The 13013-nt window shown below is 39.9% G+C and overlaps 1 protein-coding gene across 1 annotated transcript in view; it reads left to right on the forward strand.

Moving 5' to 3' along the window:
• Positions 1-2729: 2729 nt before the first annotated feature.
• Positions 2730-13013, forward strand: part of LOC126568127 (transcription factor Sox-1) — a 57821-nt gene continuing 47537 nt past the window's right edge. The window contains exon 1 of the mRNA XM_050224544.1: positions 2730-2782. Within this exon, the coding sequence (XP_050080501.1) occupies positions 2778-2782 (5 nt within the window). The 5' untranslated portion in view covers positions 2730-2777. The remainder of the gene's footprint in view (positions 2783-13013) is intronic.

A 13013-nucleotide genomic window follows, 5' to 3' on the forward strand; every position in this document is an offset into this window, starting at 1 on the left:
AGAAAATAAGAAATTCATATTCTGATATCAGACATATTCCTGGAGTATTTCCATGTACAAGAAAACAGAGTAGCATGAAGGGCGATCCAGTGGGGAGGCGGCAATGTCACCAGTCTTCAAACGACAGGACCAGGGTTCAAATTCCATCCGGGATCCGGGATCCAAACCGTCCCCTTGTAATGAGGATTGACTATCCAATCTCGTGGTATCGGCAAGTCTAGTCCATCAATGTCGTTAAGCCAAGAAAGATGAAGAAGATTTCATAAAATTCGAAACGATTTTCAGCTAGAACATTGTACAATATTATATATAAAATAGACAACGTGAGAAAACTTTTTCCCGAAAATATCATAAACAGCTAAAAATATAAGAAAAAAACATCTTATTTTGTTACTTATTAGGATCTACAACTTCTTCACAGCGTTATTCTACTGTAACAATCCTCGATAACGCTCACGGTCTAGCACCAATCCATTATTTCACTTTAGTTCAATGTCTGTCCTTGGGGAAGGCAACCAACATTTTTTTATGGCTTGGGTCGTCCGGTGCAATTCTCATGACATGACTAGCCCAGCGGAAGATCACCGTACAGCTCAAGCGGGCTTCTCCATTGATCTTCCACTCACAAGGGGCCAAAGATCCTTCTGAGTATTTGCTCTCGAACACAGCCTAGAGCGTGCCGCCCCTTTTAGATGAAGTCCGAGGATAAATATCAGAGGACTTATATGATTCACGACAGGTGTTTTAAGTGAAAAAATTTCCTCAAACCATAGTATGGCCCAAAATGATTCGAAAAATAGCCTACAAGAAACACAATACATAAGACTCCAAGCATTTTAGTTGATTCTTATACGAAAGAGAAACATTCTACCTCAATTATTGGAGCAGACGAGCAAGATTAAATTTAATCGTTAAAAAGCAGACTACAAATGCTCCAAAAATGGTTAATGTTGTCTATCAATTTCTATTAAATTTCGCTAAAATTGCCAACTAAATCGACCTCGAACATGCGAACCATAATGAAGCATTATTGATTGGCGTGTCATCTGGAGTGCCACAAAAAAAAAAAGACATCCACCTACCCTTGAAGTTGGCGTGTGATGCAGAAAGTGTAATCCTTTAATTCTGTTACTAGAATTGCCACATCCACCACCAGCCCTTAAAAACTTTCCAATCCGTAGCTTCGACTCGGAATGCCGTTTTTGTCGTTAAAACTTCATGCTCCAAAATTGCGCTGTTGCCGCTGTGCTGTTTGGTTTAACAATTTTTTCCCCTACTTTGCAGCTGGAATGTGCGGCTCAAGAAAGCTTCACACTGATGGGTGTGTGGTGTGCTCTTTCTTTCTAGAGCATTTTACCGTATAGTTGCTCTCCTTTACACGCTCTCTTTCACGCGCGTTCGTCGCGTTCTCCTGCTCTTCTCGACGCAGCCAAAAAGACGCAACGCCCTTCTGCGTTGTTGACGGGCCGCGCGTTTGTGGGGGGATTGGAAACTGAACGAAACCTTCCTTGCCGGGAAAGCCAATCGTAGCGTGTGAAACAATGCAGCACGCAGCTTTTCTCGTCCACAACAGCACATGCGCTACCGACGGCGACCGACTGACCGTGGCTCGTATCCTGGAGGAATCCTTGGAAGGGTGCCCATTGCATGAGCGCACGCGTTCACGAACTATGCTCTGTCCTCCCACCCTTTCCCCTACCCCATTCTCCCTGTCCAGCTTCGTCCAACGATGGCTTCTCTCACCTGTCGCACACGGCTAACGCGCACTGAGTTCAGTTTCTGTCGCCCATCGTCCGTGGAGCGTTTGGTTAAGTGTTGAGGGAATAAAACAGGTTTCATAGTTCGCTCAGTTCGTTCCATCTCATTTCAACGGCAGCTGGGCATCTCCCACCTGCTTCCTTCCTTCCCTTCCATCCCTTAAAACCCCTCCAGAAAAGCCCCAACCAAACTCGGCAATCGAAGTCTCGTGAGTGGAAGGAACAAAAAAGGCGCAAAAAAAAAACGCCCCACGGCTCGTAACAACTTCGTTGCAGGGTCGTTGGGCTCGGTTCGCTAGGGCGTTCGCTCGGTCTCCGGGAGTCCCTGACCGTGGTTGGCTCCATCCAAAGCTTCAGGCACCAAACGGGGTCGCAACAATCCTTATCGCAACTTTCGGGCTACCGTGCACGGACGCGGGTGACGAGTTCGCTGTTAAAACGGAGATCAGTTGCTGATTGTCTTTTTTGTTCGAACTTCTGGTCTGTTTTGTTGTTGTTGTTGTTGCTGTCGTTGTGTGTTGTTGGTGCTTTACTTCCTTTGAACAGGAGCACAACAACGATCGGTTTCGCAATCCGGGGGTGAGGTGACAAATCGATTGATTCCCTCAGAATAATGCACACAGAGACGGCTCACAGGTGATGGAATACTATCGGCAATAAACAATAGTGACCCAGATGTGTTACGATTGGGCGTGAGGGTGTGGATGACGCGTCGTGAGAGTGTATGTGTGTGAGTGTGTGCATCTCTATTGTGATTCACAATCATCTAAATGCTGGTGTGTAAGCAGGTGTTGTAGAACGAGTTGATTCTTAGCAACGAATTTAAGAAAAAGCGATCACGTGATACGTTAAATGGTGGTGGTGTGTGTGTGTGATAAAAAAAGGAAACAATAATTAAGAAAAGATTTCGTGACAAATTGTTTAAAATAAAGAAAAGTTGAAAAGTGAACAGTGCGCTATTGCTAAAGAATATTGATTTCTTATGTGATTGTTTGTGCTGCCAAAGCTGCCAGTGTGAGTATGATGTATGAAAAATGTTTACCAATACACACATTTGATTTGAGCAGTAAGTAATGCAGTTGTCATTTTTGGTTGCTCGGTGACGGTTGACTGTGACAATAAAATAAGCATAAACATGCATGTGCAAAAGGCCATTCACATCAACAAATTTATTAAAATACATATCCCAAAAGGTCATAATATTTAAGAATGTTTTTAAAGCTTTAAGTCAGTGTTCAAATATCGAATCATAAGCCAATTCTTATTCTCTCCTTGGCGTGTGATAACGAAGAATGTAAACATTATTACACCCACCAAACAACAGCAAAATGGTTGCGATTTACATTGTATCTGGAAGGTTGAGTGTATTTTTATACATTTATGCAAATAAAATTATGCAAACAAAGTATTTTGTACATATTTTTGTTATCAATTAGAGCTGCAGTGATAATGAAATATTGTTATGCTAAATTGCAGGTGTGTTCATGGGCTGTAATTATATATTTTGTTACTAACTACAGCAGTGTTTTAAATATAAGCTGATTTTCCCTATTTTTTACAAAGAAATCATCTCAATATCTGACAACTCAATGCGTTTTCGTTTGCAATAAAAGATAAAGCATCAAGAAAAAGCCTTCAAGTGCTTTACGTTCGCCTACCGAACAATATTTATCCTAGTTGCACCGATTTTCATCTGTCAAAGTCTCGCACGTCTGGCTTAATCTCTAGCTCGAGCTGTTGAAAACCGCACAACAAAACCTCGATCATGATGAAGTGATAGCGAACCCAGCTCATTGCATGGGAAATCCTTCCCATTTCCTCTTGAGTTGTACAACAACAGCACCAGAGATCCCGAAAACCGATTTCTTCTCTAGTGTTTGTACAATTTCAACAGCACCGACGCACACACACACACACACACAGTACGGGCCCCAACTGTGGCGCTTGTTTGACCGTGGCTTGATGATAGCTTTTGATTCCATTTTCAAAAGTTGACACTCGAGTGTTGATGAAGTTGATCCGTCGTGAGCCGTGAGTGAGTGATTTCAATGGAGCTGTGTATCGGTTTGTGTGTTTTTATCCCCCCCACCCAAAAGACCCAAGATGTCGAATGTTTCGTCAGCACGCGCTCATTGCTACAGGGAAGTTTGTGGGACGCGTTGGAGATGAGTCTTGACGGTAGGGGCTATTTAAATAGCGGCAGAAGACGTCGTGAAAAAGCAAAGCGATTTCTTCAAAGACGTGACTCAAAAGCGTACCACAATGCTGATGAAAGAATAATAAACAGTAAGTCTTCTTCAAACCGAATGTGAATGGTGCGTGCGTGATTGCATTATCTTGGGCCGTAGTTGCAGACGCCTCGGGAGGGAATTAATTTCGTGGATATCTTTACTTTGTATAATTTAGCTGTTTTCTCCTTTGTCTGGAGGGGAGGGGGGGGGGGGTTAGGAGGTTCTTAAACGGGGCGGAATAAAAATAACATGACAAATGTCAATAGTTTTGAAACAGTGAAACAGAGAGGCTGTATGCTGAGAGTAATTGATACACATTTGTACGTTGATGGGTACTTGAAGATGTAACTTGATCAATCAAGAGCTATGCAGCGAGCGTTACAAGTTTTCCTATTCGGAAACACTTTCATTAGTACACTCTTCGTAATATTTTAATTTATTTATTAATTTTTTTTTTAGCGGCCACTGATACTTATTGTAACCTTGATATAATCGATAGTCCTGTGATCCTGTTTTTATTTATGTAAAAAATATGTTTATTGTAAAGATTCTGCTCTTATTCATTTCACTTTTTTCTTCTTCTTAATCTTAATCTTCTCCTTCTGCCTTTGATGATATAAGATATGCCAGTTCTTAAAGGGAAGATTTAATAAATATAAATTTTCTTGTTTCATGCTATGAGACAAGTGTAAAAAAACTGATTTAGGAATATTCATGCTTAAAATCAACAAATCAAAACCCATTTAAATAATCCAAGTAACATTTGCTTGCAAACTAAGACAAGGCTAGTTTTACAGTAATTACAACTCTCACCAAATAAGCCATAAATGCAATTACAAATTACAGAATTTTAATGCGGACTAAATACATAGGTCTTCTTCTTGGCTTAACGACCTCCGAGGTCATGCCGGTACTTTGATGATTTACTAGACTTTATTGATAACAATGTAGTTGGATAGGTAGTCGTCTCGGATGGCATTTGAATCAAAATCCTGTCGTCTGAAGACTGACGCCACTATCGCTTCTACCACTGGAATATTCCTAATACAAAGATAAAACAAGTTTTAGATAGATAAGTGATGTAAAAACATACAATAAAAACAAAGTTATTGTAGAAAAGACAGAGGCATGGCATGAACTAGCAGCTAATCGAAATAAGGAGAATAAGTGCATTATACCAGAAGAATCAGGAAAGCAGCAACGTACCAACATAAATAAAATGACAAACAAGCTAATATAAAAATAATAAACGCTTAATCCTTATTTCATTCTATACCTTTAAATATGAAATTGCTGAAGAAATGAACGATTTGTTACAGAAAAACAGGAAAATATCGTGAGAAGGGGCGTGAACGGCGCCGATCTTCATACGGGAGGACCAGGCCAGGATTCAAATCTCATTCCAACCGTCCTTCCGTAGTGAGGACTGACTGTTCAACTATGTGGTATTGGCAAGCCTTGACCTAGAAGGTCGTTAAGCCAAGAAGAAGATCCACAGAAAATATGAAACTCCATGTCTATAATCTTGTCCTGTATTCACACGAATTATTGTCAAGAAACTAACACCCAACAAACACCTACTAAACAACTTAACAATAAACAAATTAAAACGGGCAGATTATAGCAGATCCCTTTCGCCAAATATTGTAGCAAGAAAATTTTAAATTATGTTCACAAAAGCATTCAAAACCATCCTGTAAAACATAAACATGGAGCTGTACGGTGGCCGAGACGACAACGGCGCCGCTCTTCGCACATCAGTACTGGAAATCATGTCCCATCCGGACCGTTGGCTAACCCAAGAAGGGAGAGAGAGAGAGAGAGAGAGAGAGAGAGAAATCTTATCATCATCATCGCATCATAATAAAGCTAAGATGTTATATTCACTCGAATAGTATAAATTTTAAAAACAATCAGCAGTCAATTATGTTGTGGATAGCATATTTTGAAAAGATCGATTTCAAGAGGTTATATTCATAGAATTTAACCCTGTCAGAGTTTTTGAATAATCTTTTATTTCTCACTCATATTATTCATTTATTTCTACTTAGTATCCTGTCTCGTACAATGTATTCATTGTCATAATATATAAAACTAACTACCACCACTGCTACTTCTCTTTCTTCTACTATTATTGCTAGAACTGCTACTCTCTTCACTTGATTAAATCCTTAACAAAATGGGAACTACTCACAACAGTCAATGTGTGTAATGCTTTTGGAATTAAAGTCTGAAAAACATTAAGTAGAGTAAATAACTGTTTGCAAACTGCGAAAAATGTTATCTTAAAAATAAACCTGAAATATCTATCCGAATTCGACATCTTGTTGCATCGTTGCTGATTGTATTGAACTTCAACAAGAATAAGTTATTAAAGTTCCATCCCTCGTCAAATTCACATGTCAAATCCTATCAGCAATTCTTCACACATTCTTCACTGAAAAAGTTCCTTGTCATAAACACAAATCGAATCCCAACAACACCGTTGGGAGAGAAACACTGTCTGACTGGAGAGTCACCAAACAGCAAATAGCCGTCGGCAAAATCTGATTCCTTGCACCTCGTACGCACACAGCAAGAGAACACACCCGTCCGAAGCAAACGTAGCACACCGCAGTCGCCCTCGTGGTGGGTTTTTCAAGGGAAGCAAATTATTTAATCGGAACCGTATGTTTCCCCGAGCCAGGAGTGGCGCTCGTACAAACGGTACGACGATGTCCTAAAAATATACAAAAAAAAAAGGAAGAAATACGCGACGAGAAGGGAAGATTAGGGAAGCATGAGCATAATAAATATGTTAAACATTTGAGTCATATTATCAAATGAGTGTGTGTGTCACTGTGTCTGTGTGTGCTGTCCATAAGTTGTTCACACTCCCTTTTCGCCCCTAGAGAGATCTACCTTCTACCAGTTGGGTTCGGTTTTACAGCGTACCTTTATAACTTGAACGGAACTTGCGTGCAAAGTGAAGTTCGTCGAGGATTAACCATCGAAACCCTGCTTGTGGGAGTAGAGGTCTCGATGACCAATGAGGGAGTGGGGCAGTTTTCGGGCAAGTGGGCCAACGTGTCGTGCACGTGTCTTAATAACCATCGTCGGTACCACTGTGCACCGAAAAAGTTGGTCAAAAACGTGCCCAGAAGAATGAGATCGCAAGATGGCCGTCAGAGTTGTGTGACGATTGTGCCAAAACGCGCGACAACAGTATTATTCAATTCAGAACGTACGTCTAATTTCTAAGGTCACCCCTAGAATGTCCTCTCTAGGACTTTTATTCCTCGTTCCGTCTAGCGTAATGAAAGTAAAACTTATTCAATTCTGCGGTCACCGTGTCCTTTCGCTAATTGTGTTCGCTCACACAGAATGGGTCTTTTTGAGGAACAAAGTATAAAAATATCTTTCCGGTTAAAAGAATCCCTTCCCTTGGCATTGTGGCTGGGGAAAAGTGTAGCCATTTTTTGTGGTTTTAGAATTGATGATAGTAAAGTGACGGCTACAATGGAACGGTGCGTTACTACGCTCCGTTACGGTAATGGTGATGTAACGCTCGGTAAAGGAAAGTTCTACACAATGAATCAATCACTTGAAGTTGATAAGTGGTCTAGGAATTTTTACCATCGTTTTTTAAATGGATGTAGAGTATTATCACATTTTTATTTATTCTTTTCCTGAATCCATTATTTACTTCTTTTATATTTTTATTTTTGTATTACATTTTTGCTTATTCTGATAGATTGTTTCAGTTTTCGTTTTCACGATCAAATACATTAGGAGAGAGTTGTAAATTTGCTTGTCTTTTCTTCCTGATTGTTTGGTACAAAAAAATTCTCAGTAACTGTTTTTGCTTATTTAATTCGTCAATTATTTTCTATAGTTTTTCTCGTCGAGGCTATTTTGAAATAATGCATTTGATATATAACGTTTAATTTCTCTTCTTTTTCTTGGCTTAACGACCTCTTACGTAGTCTGATAGTCAGTCTTTACTACGAGGAAATGGTCCGGATGAGATTTGAACTCCGGTCCTTCCGTATGAAGACCGGCGCTGCTGTCGCCTTACAGATTCTCATCAAATTCTGGTTCTTTTCCTGCTTCGAAAAAGAATTTGTTACCATTTCTGAGAGAGAAAATATTTTCTATTCATCTATCTCACTCTACACTACAATAAGTTTGAATGCGGAAAACCTAGAAATAAAGACGAAACCAACATCACACTTGAAAAATGTCCATTTGCAAGCTTCCATGTAATCATTAAATAATGTTAAAAATACAATAAAAGAACAAAATAAAAGAAGCAATTTAAATAGAACGGGGAAACATCGCATAGAACGTAGCAACAAAATCCACAGTTTCGCTTTCATAACGCTTCAATGAAGCGATAAAACCTCGCCGAAAGTCGGAATCTCGCACTCGACAAACATCATTAAATAAAACTCTTACCGTCGTCACTCGTTTGCGGCCGCAGCTCTTTTCTTCGGTGACATTGAGCATTTTTCGTAACATTTCGTCTTTCTCCGTCCATGGTTGGGAATTGCAATGAAAGGTACCGACACAAATGGGAACAAAAAGCGAGTGGAGCGAAGCACTCGCAGTAGACCATCGTTCCAAGTGGCCACCAATTCTTGAGCCAAGATGATACGTTTGGCGACAAGAAGGCCGGGAAAGGCTGACGGAAAACGACGCTTATGATACCATAATTCTCCAATTATCGTTCCACCACCGCCACCACCGATATGTACTGGTTATCATTTGGAAAACTCCAAGCCTGCCCCCCCCCCCCCCCTCGCCAGCGCTGGTGCGTTTTGCTATGATGAATGTAATAATATTTCGTCTTTTTCGCTTCGGCTTTTCTCCACCCTTCCCAAGCTTCTCTGTTTTTTTTTTTTTGCCTCCACCCATAAAGTGACACAAAAGTGGGGAACTGTCTAAGGAAAAATGCCACCGCTTCTTGAGCAAATCGCACCAAGCAAAGTGGGGGAGCTTGTTCGGGAAAACGCGTTCTCTATTCGAAAACGATACTCGGCAGCTGGCAGTTCTTTTTTTTTTTTCGGGCCGGATGTCAAGCTCGGGGAGAGCGCCAGGAATGGGAAGCAAACGAAGGACCTTGTGGTGAAGGTTTGTTTGTGTTTGCTGAAAAGATTATGTCGCATTGAGTGGAGCATTATGACGCATTATTATTTAGGGGTGGTAACCGACGTGGCACGAGACACGAGATGGGCGAGTGTGGGTGGGCAGCTAGGGAGAGTCAAGTTGAGAAGTTACTAATTAAAGCTATAAATTGTACGTGAAAAGATGCTTTCCAGTTTTTCCCCAGCGTTGTGTTTTGCTGGTGAATGGGGCTGCATTTCTTTTATGCTCGTTGTGTATTGTGAAGTTGAGGGACAACGGTTGGGTGAAGCAAAGCTTTGTCTATCGGAGTGGATAAGCTGACTTATTTCAATCATACATGAAAGCGATAAATCATTAGCTTACAATGGGGCCAATGCGAGTACCTAAAGTGTCTGTGGGCTCTTATAAGCAACTACTTTGTAGCCAATTGACCGACGCCTTAGGGTTAAGGAAGGTTCATTTCGATGTTAAACGCAGTGTTATGTTTTTCAATAAAATTCTTTTAATTATATTATAACTTGCTTTATACAACGCTTTATTGCCCATTATCTTTGAATTATGCATCCATTCATTTATTTACATTACATTTGTATGCTATTTCACATTTTAAAAATTCATATTGTTTCCGGCTTTTACGTTATTAACCTAAACAAAATAATTATTTAACTGCTTTTCATTGAAATTATTTGGAGAAAAAACGTTGGATCAACAAAATAAAGAGATTTATCGTAGGAAAAAAATGACAAAAAACTCAGGATTTTTTAAACTAGCCAAATTAAACTGTAACTAACGTAAACTCTTATTTGTTATCGTACCTTAAAATAGTTTTATATTCGTATAAATAACTCCTCTTGCACCATAAATAAAGCCTATGTTATATTCTTAAAGGGCTACCAGTGCATTTTTCTCTGTATGAAGTGAGAGTGTTGGAGATATATTCGGTGATATTCGGTAATTTTGGTCTTGTGTGCATGTCCCTTATTCTATGCCAAGGAGTTAAATTCAATATGTGTTTTAAACAATTGTTTTGTTACACTTGGAGCTTGTCAATTGACCACTCTGGGCCTTACGACTGACCTTACGACAGTTTTATATAATAATATTTTGATTCTTAAACATAAATTGGACTTTCTGTTTATCAAAGCAATAAATGGATTTTTGTACCTTTTCACCGGAGTTCAATTTGTTTTCAATGTGTCTTTTGAATTTTACATTATTTCTCCAAGCAATATTCGTGTTATTAATTTCTAATGTACGATTTAGTAGCGCTAGTAAATCTTGAAAATGTGTAGCCTCTGTTTTGCTATCGTTTATCTTAAGCTTCCATGTTTTTTAGGTATGTAGCATATTTAGCTATGCCTTGATTTAAATGATTAATAACAGTATTAGAGCGTCTGGCCGAAGAACAAATGGCAAAATCATCAGCAAAGGCTTAGTTGATTTCATTTTGGGAGCGTCAGCTGTTTTGATATCAAATAAAATCGGAGATAAAACGCTTTCTTTGCGGTACTCCAGCTAACGAAGTAAGTGGTTCAGAAAAGTTTGAGTTTAAAGAGATTAAACATGTGCGATTATTAAGAAAATAATGTATCATTCAAATTGATTTGACAGGGAAGTTTTATTAGGAACTAAGTAGTTTGCATATCAGACCCTGGTGCCAAACTGTGTCAAATGCTTTCTTCAGATCTTTTGAATTGAGCATTAGTTCTTTTTGTCAAAAAAACTATTTGTGTGGAGCAGATGTAAAGAAGACAGTACAGAAATAGTTTACTTATCAAGTTCAAATGTGCTATTTTCCGAAAGGGCAAGTGCTGTTCTTCATAGGATTAAGCGCAGAAATAGTTTATTTAAACGTAAATTAAATAATTCAACACGTTCGATACCATATCACACGAATTAGGGTGATACTCGCACCTTTGGAGAGTCAATTTCATATGAATATTTGCTCTCTTTTACACGCGATTAGAAGCCTATATGGTGCGGATGAGATGCATTTTCAGGTTTAATTTTCGTGAGAAACAATCGACCAAATAATCCTAGGTACCGAACGTGTTAAAATAAACTTTAATGTTGATGTATGACGTAAACTTTAATTTGGAGTAACACGTTAGTCCACATCTCAGGAACACGAATTTTCATTCGACGAGTCTTTGTGATCTGTCGATCTACGACGAGTAGGAATCAATAGGAGGAGTCGGTTACGAAGTACCATAGAGAGGACATATATCGGGATGGATCAAAGCAACGCGGGAGTATCGATATAACCGACAAGGAGAGTCCTCCAGCAACTGCAGATCAAGTAGCTGGCACCTTGTCTCATGGATGGCTCACTAAAAACAATTTCGAACAGTAAACCCTGGTGCGTTCGATGTGAGACTTGCGCAATGGACAACCAGACAACTGAACAGTGCTCCAAGAATGATCTGACCAGTCAGCAATATACTGTTCGTCAGGCTGATCCGGTCGATGTTCTAACGATTGCAATCTTTGCTTTCGAAAGCAAAACTCTTGATTATTGGATTTTGTGCGAAATCCTAAGCAATCTTGCTTAAAAGGTTAAGATTTAAAGCTGTGGAATATGAACCGAAAATCGGAAAATATGCATGAAACAATAGCATGGGTTATTCTATCAAAAATGCGTCGAAAATTCAATTTATTTGAGCTTAAATTCTAACACAAAACGCTTTGGCGTTTAGACTTGTCATTAGATTTACCTTATCAAAATTTGTATAAGAAAGGTAATATTTCAGTTTAGCAAGCGTGTCAATAATTTATAGTAAGATTAAATCGTCACCTTTCAACTAATGTATCTTAAATTATATTCCTCCAAGAAAATGTCATTAAGAGTAAATTAAGTTACAAACTGAATTGTTGTAGCATAGCCCATCTGAGTAACAATCCCTTTTCGAAACGATCGAAACATTTTTCCATGCTCGGTTAAAATTACTCTCAATTGCACGTAAAAATAAAAAAAAAGTTCATCCATAAAAAAAACAATATTGTCGAGAGCAAACACACAATTCAACTCCAAACAGTATCGCCCAAGCATTACGTGTTCCCCCGAGTAGGTGAAATAAAAGCCAAAAAAGTGATGAACAAAACGAACCATTCAGTGAGCCGCCAATGCCATCCTGTCTGGGACGCATAAAACACACGGTGCCACATAATAATCGTACCAACAATCCCGGGGGTGGGGTGGCCAGCATCCGACGGGAACACCGGAGCTGGGTAACAAGCACCGACGGAAGAGCATTGCCAGTCGTTAGCCGACGCCAGGGAAACCGAAACCTGCATCACAACCACCGTAAGGGTTTCCAAACCCCTTCCTCCCCCCCCCGATTCCCCCGTCCCACTTCAACCCCTTCTCATCCACCCATTGCAGCATTGGCTTTTCATTAGGATTCAGTTCATTATTTCATTTCAATTTTCCAATGGAACACAAAACAACAGCCATTCAGTCGGAAGGCTGGCGACGGCACACGGGCAACACAACAATGGCGACAATGCTCGGGCACACACACAAAAAAAAAAGAAGACCGATCCACCAGTGCCCGTGCCAAGTGGAAAGCCTTCCCTGTTGGACAACCTGTCAACCTGTGACATGGGGACGGGAACACACGGCGCCACGTTGCAGGGAAGAGGTCTTCGAGGTTTTTTTGCAGCTCGCTCGTTTTCCAACTCGAGAATCGCCCTCGCCCTCATTATTGCCGATGTGTTTTTTCCTTCCCTCCCGATGTATTGAGGCAGAGATTTAATGAAAATGGATGAATTGTCGAAGCAATAGCAACGAATAGTGTCCCGATGGGATTGGGTTGGCATTGTTTTGTTTTTGTGCTGCCGTTGTCGGTGGAATTTCTGTTTCGGCTTGAGGAATTTCATTGTTTCCGCCCGAATTTGACGTGTAGCTGAATAAATTCTT

Source organism: Anopheles maculipalpis, chromosome 2RL (assembly GCF_943734695.1).
Source record: "Anopheles maculipalpis chromosome 2RL, idAnoMacuDA_375_x, whole genome shotgun sequence".
Taxonomy (NCBI): domain Eukaryota; kingdom Metazoa; phylum Arthropoda; class Insecta; order Diptera; family Culicidae; genus Anopheles; species Anopheles maculipalpis.